The sequence below is a fragment of the Stegodyphus dumicola genome, chromosome 1, assembly GCF_044657685.1.
Source record: "Stegodyphus dumicola isolate Sdum_Otavi_A_Nest chromosome 1, ASM4465768v1".
Classification (NCBI taxonomy): Eukaryota; Metazoa; Arthropoda; class Arachnida; order Araneae; family Eresidae; genus Stegodyphus; species Stegodyphus dumicola.
In genome coordinates this window covers 266,425,336-266,450,689 of record NC_140768.1, presented here as the reverse complement: position 1 = coordinate 266,450,689, position 25,354 = coordinate 266,425,336, and the positions used below count along the sequence as shown (strand labels likewise).

The window sequence follows — 25,354 nt, the reverse complement described above, 5'->3', positions numbered from 1 at the left end:
AAACTTTAAATAATGCATTTATTATAAACTATTTAAAATTTTATATATGTTTTGAATTATTAATTGTCTCTTATTTTGAAGTAGGGATCACCAAATGCGTTTATCCTTTGCTTATGTCGTTTATAGACTGTTGTATGTTACTGTCATAAAACTGCTTAAATTCCTGGCAAGACACTATAAGAATCTCATACTTCAATTAAATATTCAATATTTAATTTTTGTGTGTGTTTTACAAATTAAAATTTATTTGTGAATTTAATAGACCAATATGAGGTATATTTATTCTTACTACGCCAGTCTTTAAACGAGAAATAATAAACCTTACTCCTCTTACTTCGCTCCGAATTAATCATTTCTTTGAAAAATCATGTACATTACTGCCACCGAAGTTATTATTTAATTTTTTTCGATACAAGAATGCAGTTAAAATAAGAATGTTTACTCAGGATACAAAATAAGAAGAAATTTATGTTTTGTTATTTAGTGATAGTTTTATATTTTATAAGTAAAAAACTCATATGCTTACACTTCCAAATGGCAATAGGATCTTTACAAAATATTTGCTTTCTGATAAATGATTCCATTCATAGTTATAAATGTCACCATTATAGTTATTTATATTCCCCAACCGCTAACTTTATAATTTCTAATTCCTCTCCAAACGCAAATATATAAAACATAATTATGACGATAGTTAAAATGCATTTGTTTTATTAAATTCGCGACATATATTGTATAAATCAAACATTTTTCTCATCAGTTGTTTACTAAAGTGCCACACCTTTTTCGTAGCCCGTTTTTCCTCCAGAAAAAGTGTCTTCCTTTGGAAATACATGAATAAAGTCGTTACTAATTGGGCTCTACAACCAGTGGTTGAGCGATAAAAGAGTTGAAATGCATATAGATTGTCTTTATGAAATGTTAATGAGATATTCATGGCTTTCCCTGTGTTCTTCGTAAATATGGGGGAACTCTTTTCTAAATTTCTCCATTAAAGCTATCCTATGCTTAAGCAAACATGCCCAGTTCGCTTTGTTGTATCCAAGCAACACAAAGTAATCCTGATTTTTTTTAATTACCAGGGATTATCGGAAACCTTTAAAAGAACTAAAATTAATACACATCTTACCTCCACCATATAAAAATAGTTTCTTTTTGTTTTACCTTATATTTTATATTGTCGAAGGCTTTTCTATTATCCATTTTCCGACAAATTGTCTGTTAATTCACAACTTTTGTTTTATACCTGTTAAGGTTTTTTCCTCTCATTCTATATATATATGCAGGGAAACAAACATTAAATTACTGTTATTAATCAGTCATTACTATCAGTAAATACTCAATCACTATTAACATTTCCCCCTTCCCAGTGCAATTTCGTTGAAAAGCATTTGTGAGGAATGCTGTTGTTGTTATTACTAATCTCACGTATCTTATGCAGTCAGAAGAAGTCCACGATTTATTATCGCGGCAAGGAGTGCACGGTTGCACATGGTGTTAGCCAGAGCCTTAAGCACCATACAGTTGACAGTTCAATTTTATGCTCAGTTTCGCCCCAGTTTTCAAACACAGCACCCAAAGGGGTGGAGTTCCTATCAAATTCTAGCTAGGACTTTCGGCTAGCCGCATACTTTGAGTGTTCCTGTGCCTCCATGCCTTCTCTGGAATTCGACCCTGGGCCCTTCGATACGGCAGTCAGTATCTCTAACCATTATCCCGTATGAGCGGTATTTGTGAAGAATAATTACACCCGTCTATCATTTATTCATCTTATCATCCAGAACTTTCCGTGGGGGAGGGCACTTCTTTACTACACCCATAAGGAAGGAGTAAACACAAATATCCAGATCTTAAGCGAATCGAACTCACATTCTTTTGAGCTACTAATTAGCCTCCGCTAATCATTATACCGTCAAGAATGGTGCAAAGAATGAGTAGTTTATATAGTAATTTCCCATGACAACTTCAGACAGTTTTGCTGTCTTTTCTAAACTTCTGTCGACAGATGGAAAGAGCGAACTCTGTGATGAACCTTTGCCTTTCGTTATGGTATATTAGAGGGTACAGAAAAGAATTAACATAAATGTTAGCGAAAACAAACCGTACCTTTGAAAGATGATATAAGGTTTCTAAATGATAAGTAAAACCGATGTGTAATAATAACAAGTAAATATACCTGAAAGGATAAAAATACCCTGCATGCTGATTTTATTTAAGAGTACTAGTAAATGAAACTCATGTTCTTTTCATTTTTGTGCGGGCTTTGATTTTTCTTATCATCGTACTTTTCATAGACAAAAAAAAAATTTATTTACGTGACACTATATTCCTAGTTATCTTTTTTTTTTCACTATCTAATTATCAATGGAAAAGATCTGCCAGCCATAAATTGGAATATTATACTTTTCAATGCATTTGTTCGTTCCTTCTAATACATGGCAGAAAATTCATAATCTTCACTTACATACTACATTTATTTTAATGATAAGTCCACGTTTTAAAGCTTAAAGTATTTGTATTGTTACACTATGATTCTTTGAGAAGACAGCAACAAAAGTACACAACGGAATTTCTTACAGAGATTATGAACATGCATATATACTTTACAAGTAAGTTAATGTTTTTTGCGAGCTTTAGCTGTTATGACTGTAGAAAACGATATTTGGATAAAATATATTTCTAAATACAATAAATATTATATTTGAAACTACAGTAAATTTTATACTCAAAACCACACTAAACTACAATAAATATAATACACAAATAAATATTCAGTGTGCACTAGAAAGCAACGAATTTTTGAACTAACGCCAGAAACGAATGCAAGAATTTAATTCATTTCTCAGTGTTACTTAATTGGGAAACAAAACTTGTAAAATGTCTTAGTTTTATTATTTCACGGAAAAGTCAAAAACAACAGCATTTCTGCTTTAAGCAAAGAGATAAAATTAATAAACCTACTTCGAAGTTTTTATTGAACTGTATCGGCTATATTTTATACAATTAAAATTTTCCATCTGATTTTGTTTCCTCAACATTTCGCATCTTCATAAACAAACAATAATCATTTTCGGTGTTAATTTATTTCATGTTTTAATTTTTTCCACATCAGATACGCCTCAGGTAACGAGAACCATAAAACACAAACTAGGTTGGCTTATTTTCTCGCTTATTGCATCATAAAGGGTTATATTATATCATAAATGACCTGCAATCTTCGGATACATACTTTACCGATTTTAAGCCGAAATCGTCATTCTAACTCTTAAAACCCTTTTTGTGTCTCATAGTACATTTTTATGGAACTTAATGCTCTTTTATTTACTTTAACAAGCATGAGAGTGTGAAAAGAGATAATGCTTTGATAAAATATAATACAATACTAGACCTATACATTCAGTGCAATTTTTTTGAAATCATCAATCAACTGAATTCTGAACCGGCGAGAGAACTAATAAAAATATTCCATTCTGTTTTTGCAGTACCGTGTTTAAAAAGAGGAAGAAAAGTGTTTGAACTTTATAATTTTTTTTTACCTTTAAAGGAGCAACAAGAAAAGTAATATATTGTACACAAAAAGTGATGCACTCAAGTAAACAGGTAAAGCAACTATTATTTCCAATTATATTTTTCATTTGGAAAAAATATCGAAATATTTTATTTGTTGAATTTGGCGTTTGATATATGTTTTAGTTAGTTTTCGCATTACTTATTTGATATAAAACTAAAAACACTTTTATTATAAACTTGTAAGAAACATCATTAATAATAGAAGTACAAATTGAATTGAACAATGAATGCATAGGAACAAATTATTTGTATACAAAGTTGTGAGGACAGAACTAACGGAAATAGTTTCTACAGTTTAGAGTCTCATAACGTTCTGAAGTCTTGCTGCGTCTCAAAAAGCATGCAGACTGAATTAGTCATATCTTTTTTTGTGTTTCGGTTGTGTTTTACGTCTTCTGATTCGTTATAGTCGAAGACAATATTAGAAAAGCTACAGACTCATCCCTCCTGAAATCGAAAAGCTTTGATGACAGATACAGCGCAAATTGCTAAACTCTCTTGATAGTGGTCGTGAGGTTATGACTCTTGTAACGACAAGTGGCAGCATTACTGAATAAGTTATTGCTTCTGCATTGTCAAAGCATGTTGTCTCACACCTCGTAACATCTTAAATAATGGACATGTCGCAGGGCCGCTTATAGGAATTTCTTAGCTTCGTGTGGTTCGACGCAAATGAGTAATAGTTAAAATAATAAATTATTAGAGTAGAAATCATGTTTTTAATCTGCTTAATCTTATGGAGCTACGTATTCTAATTTAAAAATAAAGTTAATTTGGTCTTTCCACTATGAGATAATCATATAAAGGGAAAAGAACAGAAATCTGAAAAAGTAAATAGCGAATACTTCGTTTCTTATGGAAACGAAGTTTCTGATTTACTTCCCGTTTATACCGTACATATGCATTTCCTTGACTTTCCCTGGGCATAATAAGATCTTCTTTGATGTCTGGATTTTATTATATACTTGTGTATTATATAAAGGAAACAGGAATGCACGTAATTGTAAAAGGATTGCACTGAGTTAACAGTTTTCAGACATGCACATAAAAGTTATCCACTTTTATGCGCATGTCTGAAACTGATTTCTGTGTTATTAGAACTCTTTGTTTGCAGATCTTCTTACCACTGAGAATAAATGTGTGTAATTAACTGTTAATTATAACACAATTAATGTTAATTAAACTAAAATTTCTCATATTCAAAGGTTAACAGTCAAGCTTTATATGATGAAAACAAAGAAGATTAATTACGAAATGAATTCTTTTGGATTCCTGAATTTTAGAAATTTACATTTAAAAATAAATTATCGATTAGTGCAAGATTCTTCAATAGTTGCAGTGATTTTTTTAGAATGCTGATCTGAGAAGTAATGTCAGAAGACTTCAAAAAAGAAAAACTATTTTCTAATTTAGGAATGTCTAATACTGTACCTACGAGTACTAGGTAGAAGTAGATACAGTACTATATATAAGTACTATTATAAGAATTTCTGAAGAGTAGTACTTCACCATTGAAAATGAGCTACAGTGAAGGTCCAGACAAAGGTCATGCTTGGGTCATTGCTATAGCTGCTTGCGTTCTTACCATGATCCTTTCTGGCTTGTCTAAGGTAGTGGGTATACTTTACGTAGCAGTTATTGATACATACGGTGCCACAAGATTCGAAGCAACGCTGCCATTCTCCTTGAGAAAATCTCTCCGAAGTTTAGCAGGTAAGTTTTTTTCCTTGTATTTTAAATATTTATGGTTCGTATTAAATTTATAGTTTCTCATTTTACTTAAATTTCCTACAATTACGCTTTTCTTACATTCTAATAGCATGCTTAGGGTAAATAAGTTAGTTAGGTAGATGAAGAGTCTATTTATTTAATTTTTTAGTCTCTAGAAAATTTAAATTAAAAAAATTTAAATTAGTTAGGGATAAGCAAAAAGATAAGTTCTTTGATTTACGAATTTTAGAATTTAGTATAGCATGATATACTATTATCATAATAATAAAAAAGAAAATCAATTGTTCGAATATAAACTTTTTCTACAGAAGAAATTCAGTTTTAAATATAAAATGCTATTTTCCCTTTCTGTGTAATCTGTCGTCTGTTAGATGTGCAAGTAGCAAAGTCTTAGGTATAGGCTTTAGAGCGTCATTTTCAGTTCTCTTTTAAGGAGATAACTTAATTATGATGGAGAAAAGGATAATTATGCGGTTCTCCAAGGGCTTTAGCTACTTACGTTATAATCAGGCCTGTTTCTTTCTAATTTCATATATTGTATGACTTAACTTTAATTAATTTCTACAATAATGTGTGAACGGGAGTGACCATCGCATTACTACTAGTAATGGTAGTTTATTTATTAAATCCAAGCTACGACTAACTAGATTACATTAAAGCTTAAATATAAATGACTTACTATCTAGAAATTAAGTTAATAGATTGTGAATATTTAGATTTGCTTTGTTCGACACTTGGTATTTATGCTGAGGTTATGCTTAACTGTAATGTCTGTCTTCTGAAATGTAATGCATAAGAAAACAAGCCTCATCCGTAAAAAATAACTTCTAAAGTTTTTTATATTGATTCACCAGGTAATTATAATTTTGATCTTTACTCTAACTTATTTTTTTTTATTATTCCTTACAAGAATTCAAATAAGCTTTTAGAGTATATAATTTGAGGGGTCTGAATCTTAGACTGAGAGAGTGTTTCTGACACTCCCGTTGCGTTTCTATATTCGCCAGTTTTATCTAAATTGTGATTATTCCGGCTTTTGCATTCACTCGAATGATATACTCTCCACAATCACCAGCTCCGCAAAACACGCTCGTAAGTCTTACATGTTCGACTCTGAATATTTGAATAATTCTTCGGCTGCATAGTTAGTACCTTTGTTTCAATAGACATAATTTTCAATTTCTCTTTATTTTTCATACGAGTGTAAATCGAGTCAATGATCGAACGAATAATCTCTGGCTTCATCTCAAAGTTGAACTGGACATTTTGGTCCCTACGCATTGTTGATCACAGTAGTCTCACACTGTATAACACTGGTTGATTGCACAACCTGAAAACAGTTGACGAGCCGAATTTTTTTAAACATTCAAATTTTGTATTAATAAGATGAAAATACTTTTTTATCTTATTAATACAAAATTTGATTAATAAGATAAAAAAAATTTAAAATTTTAAATTTTAAATTAAAAAATTTGAAAAGACAAATTTTTAATTTCGCTTACTAAATATTTATGAAATGATGTGTAAGCAAAGACAATACAGGAAAAGAAAAAATTCAAATTTATTTTCTAATTGAGATTCAAAGTTTTTTATCTGCAAAATATTTTTATTTGTTACAGTTTGTTATTTAAATACATTGAAAGCTAAATATTAAATTTGCTGACTTATATTTTTGAAAATAACTCTGATATTTTTTATTTATAAATAATAAATTAAACTAAAAATAAAAAAATTATGAAAGTTTTCTATTTTCAGAGAATACTTACCAATGGCTCAAAACTTAAAAATAAATAAGGAAATTTGTTGTTTGACTTCTGAAATAAGGACAGTGTAGCCCTTTATCTTATTTGTTAAATTTTTCTTAGAGGCATGAATTAAATTGCATATTTTTATGCAAATAATCATAAACATCTTTTATTTCTTACTGGATGTTGACACTAAATGGCGTTTTGATTCTGTTAAAGCCTTAGAGAAACATTACTAGGAATTATTTTCATCACGTATTGTAGATACTCATCGGACAACGGTTTATTTTTATTAATTTTCAATTACTAAAAAAAGCCATTCGCTTATAAATGTATTCTCGAACAAAACAAATATTCTTAGTGAAAACATTCGTAACTGAGCATATTTAATTTTTGAAAAGTATGAATAAATGTTAATGAAATCTGTACCTTCAAATCTTTCAATAAGATTTCTATCAAACTGTAAATTAACCCATTTATATATTTTCTGGTGTTCGTATTTACTTTCTTGTACGAAATAAATTAAATATTGTAACCTCGAAAAATTTCTGGTATCATATTTTAACAAAAATATCCATTTCGGCCGCTGTCGCATTCATATGAACAATGTTTTTATGTGACATATCTACATACGGACAGAATAAAGGACTCTTTTTCTCGAAATTGTGTAATGGATTCAGAAGAGATTTTGTCTTGACGTCTGAACGTACGTACATGTATATATCTGGAATAACATAAAAACGAGTCAGAAAGGTGAAATTTTGTATATGGGACTGCTATAACGTGTAGTTTACCCGGTTCGGTGATCTAAGTATTTTATTATAATATGTTGTTAAATTGTGCATTTGTTTTTGCTTTAAAAGGGATTGATTAATGTTTTTCTTATGTTCCGGTTAAGAGTTTTATGTATTTAGTTAATCTGCAAGCGATAGTTGTAGAATTATCAACAATTTTAAAGTTGTTTAAGTGGTACTAAGACCAATGAGGATGCCATTTGTTTGCATTTGGAAAACTTTGTAGAACAGTTCAGTTTATGCACCAACTTCAGTGTCCTTTTGCCGAGTAGGACCATAAGTAAACTTTAAATTTGGTGAGCCGAATAATCTGTCTTCCTGCTCGCTAGTTGCTTGTTTTTGAGTAGAAAATCTAATTTTAATTAGGGAAAAAATTCTAACTGTTTTATTTATATTTGGGGTTTATGTTTTCTGCATTTTACAATTTTGAATGAAGATATTTTGAGTTTTTATTTATTCTTGCCTTGCCGCAAAGACAGAACTGAATTAATTGAATGTGAAATATATTTCTAAAGAAATTCGGCGAAAAATGTTTAAATGAAATGCAGCAAAACATGTCTATACTTAAATAGGCCGCACAAGGAAAACATGTGGTGTCCACATGAGATTTTTTTATAATAATAAAAACTAATGTAAATTCGGACTAAAATGAACTAAAATCCTGAAATCTTGGTAGCACTGTATTTGCAAGAAATACATAGTTGAAATGCATTCGCAGGTCACATATAATTGCTTCGGGGGCCACCAGTGTGTGACCACTGATATACTGTATCCCAGGAAAAATTCAAACCTCATTCAATCAGTATCAAGCCAAACTAATATTTTTCGCATCATCCTCTATTATAGCATTACTTTTATAATACTTGTATTGTCTCTTTGTGAATTTGTATGTTCTCCGTTTGCAGAACAGAGAAAAAAAATTGTTTAGAACTTTCATCGTCACTTTTTGTCTGCTTTTGAGCAGTCCTTAAAGTGTAACGTTTTCTTAGTGAAACAGCGTTTTTAAAATGAACCTATTTCTTGAACCTATTTCTTAAAACCCTGTAGGAAACAAATATTGCATAAACACGCACTGCATTTTCTCTAATAATGTCTTCGAAACTTTGTAATCATTATAATATTAAGCTCATACTTTTGCTTAATTTCTTATTCCTTCAAATGTTGTTATCGTGCCAGACTAGAATTTAAGCGTCATGAAAACAAGAAGAAATGAATTACAATGTAACACACTAACACACATTTCCAACAGAGTTGTGCTAAGATATACAATGGGGAGATGAAGAAAGTTAGAATTTAAGTTAATCAAATCTATATTTCCCGTCTTGCAAATGTTCACTAAGTTTAACTTATAAAACGACTGTGCTCAGAAATATGTCGCGCTTTCTCTAAATATTATATTAAATGTGTTTTCTCTAAAGCATTAAGCTAAATGTTCGAAATGTATGGCTTTGTTGTCTTAAACATTAATCCTAGATGTGTAGTTTCATTTACGAAGCTCCACAAAATAAAATAAAAATAACAACAACAAAAAAAGATTTTTCAGCATTGGCTGGGACAATTCTGTAAACAAAGAATTTCATTTATATTTTATATGATTTCTACACAGCAAAACGTTCATTTAGCAAAATATTCTATAAGCTTCCCCAAAATCGAAATTTAATCTGCCATTATTTACTGACTTCATATTAAAATTTACTCCTTATAAGATACTTATGCTTATAATACAGCCAGTACAGGAAAATATGTAAATTTCAGCATTAGCGATTCTTGTATTATAAGGTATTGATAACGAATATTTACCAACAATTTTAATTATGTGCACAGCTTTCATTTGAATTTAAACTTATTTTTTCTTTCAAGGTACTTTCAAATGCTATTTTATATAATACTTTTATTATGTGATGATATTTATTAATAACTTTCTCTCATTCAGGACCAGTTGTAGGAGTAATTGGGCAACGTTACGGAATTCGAACTGTTACTTTCTTTGGGGGATTCGTAGGGGCACTCGGAGCAGCTCTTTGCTTCATAGCTCCCAATACAACATGGCTTGTAGTCTGTTGGGGTGGAATTCATGGTTCGTGCTATTCCTGTGTACTATTTGTAATAAAAGTATGTCGAAATACACTCTTAATTTTCAAAAAACTACAATAGTATTAGGTATGCAATATCATAAGAAAGCCTGTTGGAAAAAATTATTGTTTTATAGGATGCCATTTTATTCGTAGGAACTTCAAATAAATTTCTTGCCTCGTACTGAACATAAGTACTTTTTTCTCAGCTGTTGATATTAGCTGATGCATAAAAAGTATACAGCAGATAGTCCATAGCAAATAACGTAATATGAGAATTAATTCTTTCTTTCATGATGATATTAGTTGATTTGAAAATGAAATTTTAAAGTGAAATAAAGCTTAAACACACACCACTGCAGAAGGGGAGCGTCTATGAAGTGTTCAAAGGATGTGAATGAAGTATCATTTGCTACATATGAAACACAGTTGTTAAAGAATCAGTTGAACAACGAAAAGGCTTCATACAAAATTTTATGACTCAATTACGGTTTCGATACCTTAAAAATGCACTTTAAATTCTTTATTTACGAAACACTCCCTGTCACTCTAAATGAATGAATTTATCCTTTTATAAAGATAGTATATTATTTATAATAAAGTTCCATTTGAAATAAAATCGATTTTTGAGAAAGTCTAACTGCTATGGAAACGAGTTATTGCATTTACCGGCAACTATTCGAAAGCTGCAAACGATACGTGCGAAGGAAGGGATAGTAGTACTAAAAGAATATTTTAACATTTATGCCAACTCTGCATATGCTGCACAAAAGACCAACTCTTACTTTATTTAATCTCTAGTATAGATTTACCTATGTGTCATTGCAGACATTTTCGTTTCATGGCATTTTTGTTTCAATTGTTTTTAAATTGGTAAAATTAAATTTTTAACTTAAGACTTTAGAATGAAACCTTTTTTCGAAACATGAAAAGAAACTCATTTGCCCATGTTGTAAACAAACTCTCTTGCTCTTCTAAATTGGTGGTAAATCTCAGTCACAATTAATTAATGCACTTCATATTTAGTTACGTAGACTATTTTGAAATTTTTAGCATATTGGTATAAATTTTGTGTAATAAAAAGCTGTTGTTTAATATAAAAATTAAATTTTAAAGCTAAAAAAATTAACTAAACATTCATTTAAAAATTTACAACTTTGTTGGTGTTTATTTATCTTTCTTTGAAAGATTTTATTCTTATTTCTGACAGATTTTTTATTTATCTTTAAACAACTGCTGAGCGTGATTTTGACTTAAAACAAATCTCGAGTTCTCAATTTTTGTTTTAATTGAACCCATCCCTGAATAAAAAATAAATGTTTTCTCTCTTAGGCCTGGGCGATGCTTTCTCTAACACACTTTTTCAAGTGGTGGTAAATCAATATTTTGTGAAATACAGAGCAACTGCTTCCGGTATTGCCCTTTCTGGGGCGTGTGTGGGGTCCATTGGCTTTTCCTTTCTCATTGAATCCCTAGAAGATGCTTATGGACTTCAGGGCACGTTCCTCATAGTTTCAGGAGTTATTCTTCATGTCTTACCAGCAGCAATCCTTCTCAAATCGCCAAGCTGGATTCAGAATGAAAGTACGCAAGAAACCCTTTTTTCTGAGTCTTAATCATGAAAATATCATAAATGTCTAAAATCACTAATTGATTTATTTAATAACTTATTTATTCAGCGCGTCTTATTGCATGTGTATTATTAAATTAATTAATAAGTTCGTCTTATTGCATATATATTAATAATTTATTAATTGATTGATTGATTCACTGCATCTTAATTCATGCAGAGAGTGGTTTATTTTAAACAATGAATATTAATTAGAATTTCATACAATTTTAGGAATTCTACATGAGCTTTCCCACTTTTATTGGGCTAGGTTATATTATCTGAATTTATTAAGGGCTATTTGCTTAAGGAGCCTAAGGGCTATTTGCCTTCGTAAATGAAGTTTTGTGGAAGAAGAAGGGAACCTTGCTGGTAGTCACTATACATTAGAGTTGCATGAGCTATTTGTATAATTTCCCAAATTTTTGAAAAATTTCTGCTCTATAATTTTATTGTTAGTTCTCTGTGAAAAGGAGATTTTAAGGAATCCCAGAAGTACAATTTAAAGAAATCAATTCAGGGAGTTAGCTTTTGACTGAGTCAAATCTTTACGGATTTCTTTCATCAAGGTTATTGTTTGTGAGTGGTGTATAATAAAAAAGAACCGATTTATTTCAGTGAGCAGAATATTTTGATCCGAGCCTTTAAAATAACAGTTTTGCCCATGTCTCCTACGCACTAATACTTGAATGCCCCAGCCCCATGCTCCGCCGAAATTTGAAACGGGTTGAGCTGCCAGTGTGTAGCGATCTTACTGTAATAATGATTTTGCATAGTATATTTATGTACTAGAAAAGGATTTTAATGAAGAAACGGGAGATAATTGTGGTCAGGAACAGAATAAACTGCCTACATTGGTCGATACTTTTAAAAACGAAATTTGGGTAACTAAACGGCTTACACTTTGCAGCGATGCAGTTTAGAGATGTTTAAAAAAGTCAGATAAAAATAATAATAAGTATTTATATAAAGCAGGAAATGATCACAGGTCAAAATGGTGATGAATATGGTGAAGATATCGAACTTGACTTCCTTCCGATGATGAGGATAAAATTTAAATGGATGATTACGCCAACAACAACACTTACGACAATCATAACGAGGATGAAAAAGATAATTATATTCATATCGTAAGAAATATTGTAACACTCAAAAGAAAGAACTTAATAGTAAGCACACAAATGAATACCGACGGAGAGGAAAAAAGACAATATTTCCAGTAAACAGCTAAGAAAGCACTAGCTCTAGAAAAATCAATTGGAGTACAGCAAATTTAGAAGAAAAAATGTGTGCTCCAAACTAAATGCAGAAATTAGTATCTTGTTCTCCTTGAAGACACTGAATCTATTAGATCAGGGGTTCTCACCGCGGGGAATTCGCCATAGAAAGAAATTCATAATTTCATGCAAGGAATATGGTCAGGCTTTTATTTGCCTGATAATTATTTAGTTTTAGTTTGTGAAAACAAAAACTACTTTTTAAATTTAAGTTTTGTTATTTATCACTATATTCTATACTTTTTCTTGTTTAATTTCTAAAGCACATTAAAACATAATCTAAATTTAAATAAACGAAGAAAAGAAGGGTCGAATGATCGTCTGTTGTCTATTTGTGAAAGGTGATCGTCAAGATGTCAAAGGGGTGCATGGCGCAAATTAAGTGAAAAACCATTGCACTAGGTCATTAGGAACTAGTCATGAACAAAAAATAGGTACATGAAGACTACAGTAAGAAACTTTCAAGCGTCATCTTTTTGGTACTCAATACAAGAGAGACTTAGTACTAAATTTACTCAGTTAAATTTGTGGACAGCATTATGAGATTAACTCAATTTACTTAACTCTGGCAGTTTGTTTACGGTACATGGTGCAAAAAATGGAAATTTCCACTTCCTATTTATTGATTTTTTGACATTTTAATATTTTCAAAACTTTTTCAAGTCATTGAATTCAGTCATTCAGTTCAAAGTGATACTACTTTATTTTGATTTTACTAAACATTGATACCTCCTTATTGCTTTGATTGTATCAGTAGTGTAAAACTTCTGCTGTTATGCTTAAATTGAAAAAAAAAAATCAATTTGCTTAGCTGCTTTTTTTCAGCTAAATTTGTGTCACATTTATAAAAGATAACAAAAATGCTTTCAGATCAAAAGAATAGCATTCGCCAGAAGCCACATTCTTGTGTGATTTCGAAAAGCTGCATGAAAGCAAAATCCATCATATCTTTGAATCCTCTGGCAGAAGGGAATAACATTTTTACTATCTCAGGTCTTCCCATGAAAACTCATTCCTCAACAAACTTAATTTCTACCCTCCAAGAAACACTGGAAGAAACAAAAGGATTCGGCAATCCTGTCTTCGAACTGGAAATGCAGAACTGCCTAGAGCAAACTCACCGAGGCAAAAGGCAAAGCCTTCAGGTAATGCATTGAATCTTATATACTGTGGTTTTCATAAAGATGTGTAAAAGATGGTATAGCTCAATAATAAATTCATATATAAATTTAAAAATTTTTAGGATCAGCATAATTTATAATACCCTCCTTTTAAAAATTTCATTTGGTAAAATTATTTTATACTCTCTTTCGGTAGAGTTTGCTTGTCACTCCTGAAGATTGTTTTTGTGATCATATTTCATTACCCTGCGAGAAGAAAAATGAAGTTTCCAGGGGGACAGAAGAGGCAAAGACTGGCACCGAAAAAGCAAAAAGCATGTTGGAAAGTGTAAAAAGTATTGCTAGAATATACAAGAATCCTCTTTTCGTGCTAATATGCATTTGTATGGCAACGTATGTTTTAATAGTAGTTCCTCTGATGACCACTGTCATTGATTATAGCAGAGACAAAGGTTTACCAGAAACTGTTGGAAAGTACCTAATACATGCCACGGCCGTTGGAGATATACTAGGTGCACATTTATTACATTTTCTCCAAATTTAGATTCGTACATAATATTTGTCATCTGTGATATGCACATTAATTCATACAATTATTTCATAGGCCGCCTTTGCTTTGGTTGGGTGACAGACAAGGATATCATATCTATTCCGCACTACATGATCATAGCTTTGGTCCTTGAAGGTATCTTCATTCTTTTACTGCCCATGACCAAGAGTTTGGCTATGTACTTGTTGCTATTAGCCCTCTTCTCCATGACAGCAGGAAGCATGTTGGTTCGTCTACCAATCCTCGTATTTAAGCATGTGAAGAAGGAAGAGCATTTAATGGCTATGGGATGCTACGGTTTCGTTTCGGGATTAATTCCACTCGGAATACCATCCCTCATTGGTAATTATTGCATTTCAATTGCATTAATTTGTTTCAAGAGAAAAAGCGATAAAATAAGTACACTTGTCAAACTTCATAAATATATTGTGATTTTTAGCTAGACGATGAAAGCATCTTTTTTTTAAAAAAATGAAATTGCTTTTTAAGCATTCGCTGATAAGAATAGATGAGATTGCGTTGGATTTTATTTATTTAATCAAACACTTAATATACATGATTTATAATACATGAAGATACAAGTTTTTCTGAAATCCTAATAATTTCGCTGAACTACTTTTACAAAAAGACTTCATGTTAAAAAGTGATGTATTTTACAGCTATAAATTCATATTTATCATATTTTATTCATGCTTTAGCATTATATTCTCTATAAAACTTAATAATGCTCCTTTCATGTTATTAACCCTCCAGCACGCGTGTATGCGCAAAATTTACGAGAAATTCAGTTTTTAATGCACATTTTTCACATATCGAAGCTGAGACGTCTGAAGGTCATTTCTATTCCTCCTTTTTACCCTTCCCCACATCATGGAATGTGCCAATAGGAAGACATTTGATTTTTTTTAACTGGGCTATGTGGCAGCTTTTTCGTAAAGTTTAGGACAGGCGCGTGCTCGTGAGTGAAAATTCGGAAAATATTTTTTCTCAAATATTTTGTAATTTTGTGTTATTAATTGCTGTGTATTATTTTAACTTGAATACATTTGGCTCTGTAAATTTTATATCGGTTTTCATGGCAAAAAACATATATGCAACCAGTTGATTTTGCTCGTATTCTTCAAGAATTATGTGGTGAAGAAAAGAAGACAAGGAAACTTTTGGATGGGAGAACAATAGCGATTTTCATTCCTTATTTTCTTTCCATTCCTTATTTTCTTTTATTTCTATTTTTTAGAAATAAATAAAAAATATTAAAGTTAGTATAAAGTGCGTTTTTGTAACCAGTATATAGTAAATTTCCTTGCAGAAATAAGTAATGCTAAACTTACTTTTTTCCTTTACATACTTGGTATTAAAAATATGACCTTATCCTGTCGTGCTAAGAAATGCTAAACTTACTTTTTTCCTTTACATACTTGGTATTAAAAATATGACCTTATCCTGTCGTGCTAAGAAATGGTACCTAGAAGAAGTAGAGACATGACAGTTCTAACCTGTCGATTTAATTTTCTGAGGTCACTGTCTAATCAGCAAAGAATAATAGGCTTGTGATCTTCTCTTTCGTAATGCCATACGACACATTAACTTTTGATGAATCACGTTCAATTTCATAAATCACATGTGAATTTCCTCTAACACAGATCCGACAATTGTGTCTGTTCAGCTTTGCATTAACGCGGAAGTAGTTTCGTCTGAGAAACATGCAGCTGCCAAGAATTCTTCATCTCTTCCAATTTCAGTAGCGTGTTTTTGGAAAATGATTACTTCTTATATCTGTCAGCAGGATAATATACTAGTATATCTGACACTGATAGGCCTGCAAACTTAGACTTTTGTGCATTTCATTATGCACAGTAGAACGTGGAATCGCGAATTTGTCACTTGCTTTTCTAATCAATTTCCTTGGCCTTCTCACTCCCTGTTTACTATGCTCACATATATGAGTATGACATCGTTTTCGTTATTTTCGCAAATGCCAACAGATAAAATTATTGTTCATACACAGGTTTTGAGTATGGCAGCTATTCGTAAGCTGCCGTGCATATTTCTTTTATTATAGCTACAGACCGAGTGGGCTGTCTAATAATGCATCGAGATTTGTTTCATTATTTATAAAACGTATTTTCAAATCTTTCACAAATCAATCGAATATGAGGTGCAGCAGATGTGCCCAACCTCTAGCATAACTCAAATCAGTTTAAGATTTAAAGATTTTGGCAAGCCGCAGTTATACTTTGCACTTTTAAGAAATCAGTTATAATTGTAATGCACAAATTATAAAAAGTGTGGTTGTAGTATGTAAAAGAAAAAGTTAATTATGTACTCTTTATACTGTTTATCAAAAATTCAATAAGATGAAAATTAATACAGGAAAAGCACTAATGTGAAATCTGACACTGCATTTCTTCCGCGAGTTTATTGTAATTTGGTACATATGACATTATTGCTAAATTCAGGCAGGCGTTCTGATATTTGTTGGTTATTTTGGATTTAAATTTAATTCTAACAAGTTCATTCTTGAAAAACCACTTTTGCAAAGGTAATTTGATCTAAATCAGGAGTTTTTAAGTTTTAAAAGATTTCTTTATACTTTTTCTCATCTGCGAGTATCCAAACTTCAATCCATGATATTTTGCTTTTAAATGTAGATCAGAAGAGGAATTAAATCAGTAGAATTTTTATTTAACATACAGTGTGTTTGTTCTTGATTAAGCCGGGTAATACCGAAGAAACAGGTCTCATATCATTGAAAAATACAATTCAAACTATCAATTGTCTTGCATAATGTGTGCGTTTATTTCTTAAAAACATCAGATATGGCCCCCACATGACTTCCTTCTACGGCCTATCAAATGTACTTTTCAGAACAACAACAAAATAATTTTAAATATTGTTAGATATTTGCAACAGTAAAATGATATTAAATATTGTTAGATATCTAATATTAGACTAAGTACCTATATAAACCGTTATTATACATGTAATTAGATTTCGTTATTTGTCGAAAATTAATTTTTTCTAAAATCTGACTTTGTCAAAACGTGAGTGTGACTCTTTAGAAGCTCTAAAAAACAACTCTCTAGAAGGTTTTTCGCGGTTTCTTCGAACCGACAGTAAACGATATTCAGATGCAATTGTTGCTCTTGATTGCCCTTTGTTAACACTTTGAAAGATCCAGCTATCTACATTCACTTTATGATAATACTTTGAGACGGATTTTCAAATCCTGGGTGACCTGTAACTATATTTGATACTCACCAGTCGATTTACCAATTTATCACCTTTTTGCCAAATGTTTGATTTATAATTAATGAATTTTGATCAGTCTCAGGAACCGCAATAACTTAAAAACATATCAATCGAACATCGAACTACACACTCGAATTCCAAAATGCGTCCATTGCGCAACACATTGTCTGTCACCTAATTTGTATATATTATGCGCTAATTATGCGTAGAAGTTAAATTCTTAGTTCAGTCGCAAATAATTGATATAAGTAATTCCAGAGTTTAAAATGTTGGTTTAAAATGTTATATAGTAAATATAAATTTCCAGATTATTGTTTAGGTTTGAAAAGGAGTCTAAAATATAGTCTAGTAGTTTTTTTTATGTTTTGTTTTTTCATAGGCTACTTCCGAGACACAAGAAGCTCTTACGATGAAATGTATTACATATTGGGAGGTTTATCTATTGTATCTGGAGGACTGTGGCTTTTAGAACCTGCGCTAGCAAGACTGAACGACCGCCTGCAGCAACTCAAGAAAGAAAGTAACAGCGTGTAAAAAAACAAAAGAAGAATATTTTTACTAGTGATCCAGTGAAGCTCAAAACTTTTCTCAAGAAAATACGATATGTCGGATTTTTGTTGCGAACAGTCATTACGAAATCTCACAAATTATGAATGATAATGCACGGAAGTTAAAACAATGAACTTTTTAGTTTGAATTCTTTAGAATTTGAAAGCAATATTATTTTTCGTAAGTTTTCTCAACAGTTATTGAAAAATATCTGTATTTTGTGTTCCACTGTAAAACATGGAACAAAGCTAAAGGATGATGATACTTTCAAATAAGTTTTTCTTATGGGAATTTTAGAAGAGAAGGAGAGTAAGAAATGGTTTATGTTTGGGTTTAAAACGTTTGATGAAGATGTAAAATGAAGCTAATAAACTTATCAATTTTACAGCTAATGAATATTTAAGACAGAAAAATGCCGTTTTCAAAAATGTAGATTTATTTCTGTTCTCGAAAAACTAGATATGCCCTACAAGCATTCAGCTACATATATTCTTTATGAAGTCAACTGGATCTCATTATTATTAGACGAAAATGGTTATTTTATTCTATTCAAAATACGCACTTATCGTATTGTATGTACACGTTTCATAAGAATTTTGTTTCGTATGTATATATTTCATACCAATGTTTTCATCATTCAAAGCATCAAATTATATCATCAAAAGAAATTTACGTACAAATTTCCTTTGATATAAAATTTCGCTTATTTAGTTTATTATTTTGTTAACTATAAGTTTATTGTCTTTTTAAAAAATACAATCTCTCTTCGTTAGCTTCAGATTTCATTTTTAAAGAGAACAAAATCTTCCATAATTTGGAGCATCTTCATGTTAATAATTATTACGTTTTCGATAGAAGATATAGTTAAACTGTATTTTCTCAAACAAATCTTCTTTTAATAAATTTTCCTAGATCAGTTGTTAAAAGATACACATTGCAATTCTAGAGACAGGTCAAAAGTATTAAATTTACAACAAAATTCTTTATAAATGTATTTTTTTTAATTATCGGGGTTTATTACAATATATTTGTAGAATTAATATGTTAAAATTTGTAGAATTAAAGGTATCTTTAAATACTTTATATCATATATACCTCTCTCTGAAAAATTCACTTTTATATCACTAGAGACCCTTATTTACTCATTTAGTTTTTATGCGATTTACCATATTTTTCTCAGATTAATACTGTTTCTGGCGCTTTTCTGACGTCATCACAGAAATTATCAAATTTTACTACCGTACACCCAAAATACTAAACAATTATTTTAAAATTATTCATGACTAGTTGAATGTTTTTGTTTTCTTTTAACATCAAATCAAAAGAAAAAATCTTTTCAGTTCTTCTCTTATACGTTTACGTTAGAATGAGGCTTATAATAATAAACACCGCTGAGTCTAATAATCCCAGTATCCATATCGAAACATCCGTTAAATTTGGAAATAATTCAGGAAATATTTGGCAGTAATTTGATTATTCGCTTTAAAAGTAATTCTTCGTTTACCACAAAGCGAACTTCATATATCACCTATTACATTCGTGTATTTGCCTACAATGAAAGTAAAAGGAATTATGACATTTTGGCTATTGGGAATTATGGTATTTTGACCGTCAGAAATTATTTTGCTGAAAGTTATAATAATTTGTTTGAAAGAAGGACAAATTAACTTCGGGATATACACATTCTTAATGTACTCAAACTAGCATATCCACGTTCAGAAAAATAGCTCTGCTATTTTCACATTTCTCATTCAGTAGCTACCTAAAATAATGCTTAACATCCAAAATATATTCATTTTTATTTCTCTTTTCTCTGCATCCATAACTTAGTTTGAACACGCGATTTGAATTGGGCAATACAGATGTTTTTAACGGAAGACTTTCATAATTAGAGCTAGAGCTACGATTCCGGCTACACAATCAGGAACATTACAAATAGGCAAATAAAGTTGGAGAAATGGCAAATAATGGATTTTTTCTTTCAAGAAGCAAAAATATTATGTTTGATAAAATGATCTAATACTAACGCAGTAGTTTATGGAATAATATGATGCCGCTTTTATGCTGCATTTGCAAGTACACGGAAAAGATAAATATCATTCATTACTTTTTCACATTTAAATACACCAGTTGTCATATGTCTCGAATCAAAATATAAAAACAAGTATAAGAAATGAGGGAACTCGGATTCAAAACCAAATAGAGTTTTAAAATATTTTTGCAAGTGTTAAATTTGAGTACCAAGGTAAGGTTACATTTTAAATTTAATTTTTTGTCATGTTAGCCCAAATGAACGCTATCCCAGAAGGGCTATTAGTCTCGAAACGGTATTTTGCATCTATAAACCGCGTATCAGTTTTTAAATTGTTCTCACTAAATATTATCGCCCTGCATTATATTTAAAGAAATTAAATAATGAAAAATTTGCATGAATGTATGCATGTATCTCGCATTGTGAAAAAATGATGGTACCTGGAGACACCAAATTTTGAATAACGTAATCCTCCACCCGAACATGGTCACCTGGAAGCTCGAATTTTGAATTTCGAATTTGTTTTATTATCTATTTCATATTTTGAAAAACTTAACGAATTTTTAATTAAGAAGCTCAATGATATCAAAGCGAGCAGTGGCAACACCGTACAAAAAAAAAAAAAACAAAAAACAAAAAAAAAATTCTTTATATATCCGATTCTGTATAATACTGTATACCCGATTCTGTTTAATACTGTATGTTTTGTCATATTGCCGTTGTATTGAATTTTATGTGGTTTAAGTTCGAAGAGCATGATATTTAATAAATAAAGGTAACACACTAAATGCTAAAAAATTGCCCTTTGAGTGTAACATAAAATTTGAAGGCTTTCAAATTCCATTTTTATTCGCATCATTAGTTTATTGTTTTTTTTTCTCTAACTGTCCTTCTAACGGACAATATTATCTTTCTGTGACGCAAATATTTGTAGTTATATAAATGCTTAAAATGCCAAGAAGTTAAACAGGCAATATTCAGTTTTATAATAAAAGGTGAGTAAGCTTATAATATGTATTTCATTCTCTTGTACTTTCACCTTCTTAACTATATGCTTTGAATGTAATCAATCAAAACGAAAAGATTTGAAAAGATTGCTACTATTATTATTTTCATTTTTCATGATTTAAAAAGATTTCTATTATCAACTTTAACGATTTCTTGAAAGAAATTAAAATATGTCACTTTTTTACATCGCAAACTAGAACTTCAATTTTAAATTACTAGAATTTAGTAAAAGGCATAATCCAAGTCAATATCCTTTAGTGTTTCTTCTCGGCCTACCTAAATTTTCCTTTAGATACGCAGATGCGTCACAAGGTTGTCCTCAAAAGATGTAACAATTCTTTACTGATGACGAAGATTCATCAAAAGTAATCCATGATCGTTTAAGAGACATAGACTGAATTTCAAGAGTATTGCAAATAAATATATTTTGATATCTTGTCGGACTTCTTTTGATTCAGGAAATTCAACAAGTTTCTGTAAACAATCTTCAATCTTATCTCTGAAGAGACACACAATTTCTTATTCTACTTTGTACCTTTACGTCCGAAAGTTTCATGCTCCTGAGAAAGAACATTCTACGTATACTTCCGTTAATCAAGTGTTCTGGTTAAAAGTTAAAGTTTCAGTTTGCGTTGGAACATTCTATGACTGATTACGTTCATCACGCACTCAACTTAAATACCATAATGGGCCAACGTTAATGTCATTTTACTTCGCGTATTGAAAGAGCGAAAACCATTTTAGACAACATTGTGAAATTCTCGTGTAGATCCATATATAACAAAAGGAAAATATATCTAACATCGCAGTATCGATAGAAGGCTGTTTTGAAGGAAGTTCATTGAATTTACTTCAAATAATAGAAGCGTTTCGAGCAAAGCTGATACAGTTTCCGTGCAAGAGGTGAGTGTCTCAATAGTTTATAACATGTCCACAAAGAGGATTAAAATCCTCAAAGAAAAAGGTGTAACTCATAATTTCCAAGAACAAACATTGCTTTATTAGAAGTATGTTTTTAAAAAAATGAAGAAAGCCAATTTGAAATTTGAAGTTAGATAAAATTCTGTCTTAGATTGGTGTTACTTTTCATACAAAATCCCTGCGCATTTTGAAGCAAATTGATACTTGTTCTCTTAAAATATATATTAAATTCAAACAGCACCAGTTAAGATTTAAGTTTGCTTAATTTTAAGAAAAAGGTGGTTAATTAAAATAGCAACTGAAATAATTTCATTTAAGGATCATGCTGGTATTCTGTTAGCTACTATGCATGTTTAATAACTTCAATTTGCTCTTATTGGTTGGAAGCAAATACAGTCATTTACGAACTTAATTTTCGAAACTATTTATAGCTTTATTATGATATTACAATTATGTGTACACTCTTATATTTTATTGAAATCATTTGCTCAAAATAACAGTTAGGAAGCATATATAAACTTTAAGAAATTTAATAATCTTTATTTGCTTTACTATCAATTATGTTTTTACGTTTAAAAAGTCTTCGGGTTTTATAGTGTTTTGCAACGGACAAATGGCATAAGTGGAAGAGAAACGCGACAGTTTTCAACCAAAGTTTAAACCAGGGATGGGCAAACGTTTTCGGTCGCGGGCGAAGAATAGAAAGAAAATGTTTGGCGGGCCAAGACAAATTTTTCTAAAATTTTAAAAACAATATACAAGTATTACAATTTAAATATGTCAATGAGATGAATGAAATTGCAATTTCATTTTTAAAAGTTCCTTATATTGAGGCTCGTAGTGAGATGTACAGATTCAGCCCTGATTTTCTGGGTATGGGATATTAAATTTGGGAAACTTATGTTCGATAATGATTTGTAAAACTTTAACTTAGGAATATTTAGAAACAACTGCTTGAGATGATTGTTAGATTGCAACTCAATTAATTCAAGCTGCATATATGACCTCACTGCTTCACAGTTTACGTTGAAAGGCATGGTAAAAATATCCAGGTCTATTTGAATGGCACTTAAATCTAAATTCGAACTCAAAATGCAGTTTTTTCAAGCCATCTTCATAAAATCTTAAGCTTCTCTTCATTTACTGAGGGTATAGAATTTAACCTCGGAAAATGAGACAAGTCGTTCCTAGCTAGCTGCCCAGCAAACAGATTAAGTTTTAAGTTAAGTTTTTTTCTAAGAGGTCTAATTCACGTATATTGGATTCCCATATGTCTGCTCGAGAAAGAGATAACGCTTGTTGGCGCCAATCTACAATTATAACTAACAAAGAACTTCCATTTTTAACATTTTACCGATTGAAAGCTGCCTGTGCTTGCTGTTTCTGTCGATTTACGTTTTGTAAAACAAAAATAGAGAAAGTAAAAAGATCATCAGTCCTTTGAAAAAAAGGAAGAAAAAAATATTTAAACAAAAGGAGATGGATATATAATATATACTTCTTTTAATTTGCCTCGGACCGGCAAATTAAAGTTCTATCCGCGGGCCGGATAGAAAACCGGTCGGAGTTGGCCCGCGGGTTGTAGTTTGCCCATCCCTGGTTTAGGCTGAGACACAGGAAAACCTTACAAAACTACAGAGATTTATATCACTCTAAGGTTAAATTTCGCCTGATCCTAAAATCTGGGCAATATGTTTGTTCATTGCTTCATAGTTCTTATTTAAATGCTTAAACCACTTTTTCCTTTCCATATGCTCAGAAAATGCGTGAATAAATTCACTTATCATAAAGTAAATATTCAAACAAACTGTATCTAATACCCTGGTCTATAGTACACATACATAAACTTTCTGAACATTCTAAAATCAATGATAAACTTTTGGATTTTTTAATGTATAAATAATTAACTATCTTATCATACTTGAACAAGAAAATGAATTCTGAATGCATATGAAAAATTTATTCCAGGATTATGTACTCCTTTTATTTAACGTAGTTTAATATAGTATTTTGAAAGTAGTATTCGCCTAAATAATAGCAAATGCTTCTGAGCAGTCAACGTGGAATCTTCATAATACGCATTATATGAGAGAAATTTTAATTCGGTTCTCACAAATTTCGCATATTAGTTAAACAGAAAAAACCATTTCAGATTTTTATTTAAAACTGAGGATTATACTTAAGATGATCAAATATTAATCTAAAGTATCAAAATAAAATAAATCAGGAAAGATGGTTCATATTTTTAACACTTGAATTACCTCCGAAAATTTTCACATTTGTAAAATAGCGAAAGCTAAAATTGTTTAAATATACCCGCATCACAAATTTTCTAACGATCTCAACTAAAATAACCTCTACTAGAAACAAATACTTGTAATGTTTAGACACCTTTAACTGCGCTTTTCTTAAATTATGTGTAGTTTTCCTGCTACAATTCTGTTTTTCTGTTGTGTGTCTTTTGTTGTGTTTTTTATTATTCTGTTAGATTTAACATGCGATAATATTAATTAATTCCGACGCTTTTAAGAAAGCCAAAATAGGGATCGGGTTCCAGCGCGACCTGACATTAATTTGTATATTTTAGTTTCTATTGTGCAACTAGAATTGTAAAGAATAAAAATCGACATCTAAATAGTAGCTGTATTCTTAGTATTCTTTCCACATGTAAAGTTTTGAAATTTTGAAATTATCATTGTTTTGAATTATTCATCTCGTCGTTTTAGTACAAAATTAGACTTTGTTATGATTTAAGAAATACATTAGGTCAGGGATAAGCCATTTCGCACGTATGTGTCAATATTACCAACCAGCAAGCATGTTAATATCAATCAAACTATCTTTCCTGATCAAAGTTAATAAAAAGAGGTTAAAAAACATGTTGCTAATTCTTGTCTTCTAAGAAATGTTTTAGTTATCTCCTAGGAAATATTTCTGTTGTATGACAGTAGCTCTGTTTGACACATTTACTGGTTGCGGTTTAGCGTGATACAACATATTTTCAACTTCATTTCACAGTTTGACCGCACTGCAACAACAAATTTAAAAAATTTAATGGGGACACTACATCACTTACTTGTATGGCGTGTTAAATTATACACATTTTTTGCTGCATTTCATTTG

The 25,354-nt window shown here is 30.7% G+C and overlaps 2 protein-coding genes across 2 annotated transcripts in view; both read left to right on the top strand.

Annotated features, from left to right (window-relative positions):
• The first annotated feature begins 4,781 nt into the window (after window positions 1-4,781).
• On the top strand, window positions 4,782-19,264 carry LOC118195054 (monocarboxylate transporter 9-like). Its single transcript, XM_035366287.2, has 7 exons — window positions 4,782-5,283; window positions 9,774-9,917; window positions 11,245-11,496; window positions 13,669-13,943; window positions 14,116-14,431; window positions 14,524-14,811; window positions 18,101-19,264. Exons 1-7 carry the CDS (start codon window positions 5,088-5,090, stop codon window positions 18,253-18,255), a joined length of 1,626 nt encoding a protein of 541 aa, XP_035222178.1. The 5' UTR covers window positions 4,782-5,087; the 3' UTR covers window positions 18,256-19,264.
• A 2,762-nt stretch (window positions 19,265-22,026) lies between these two features.
• LOC118180693 (monocarboxylate transporter 9-like) overlaps window positions 22,027-25,354 on the top strand; it is a 45,607-nt gene continuing 42,279 nt past the window's right edge. Inside the window, exon 1 of the mRNA XM_085806544.1 lies at window positions 22,027-22,213. The gene's annotated coding sequence lies outside the window, so the exon portion shown is untranslated. The remainder of the gene's footprint in view (window positions 22,214-25,354) is intronic.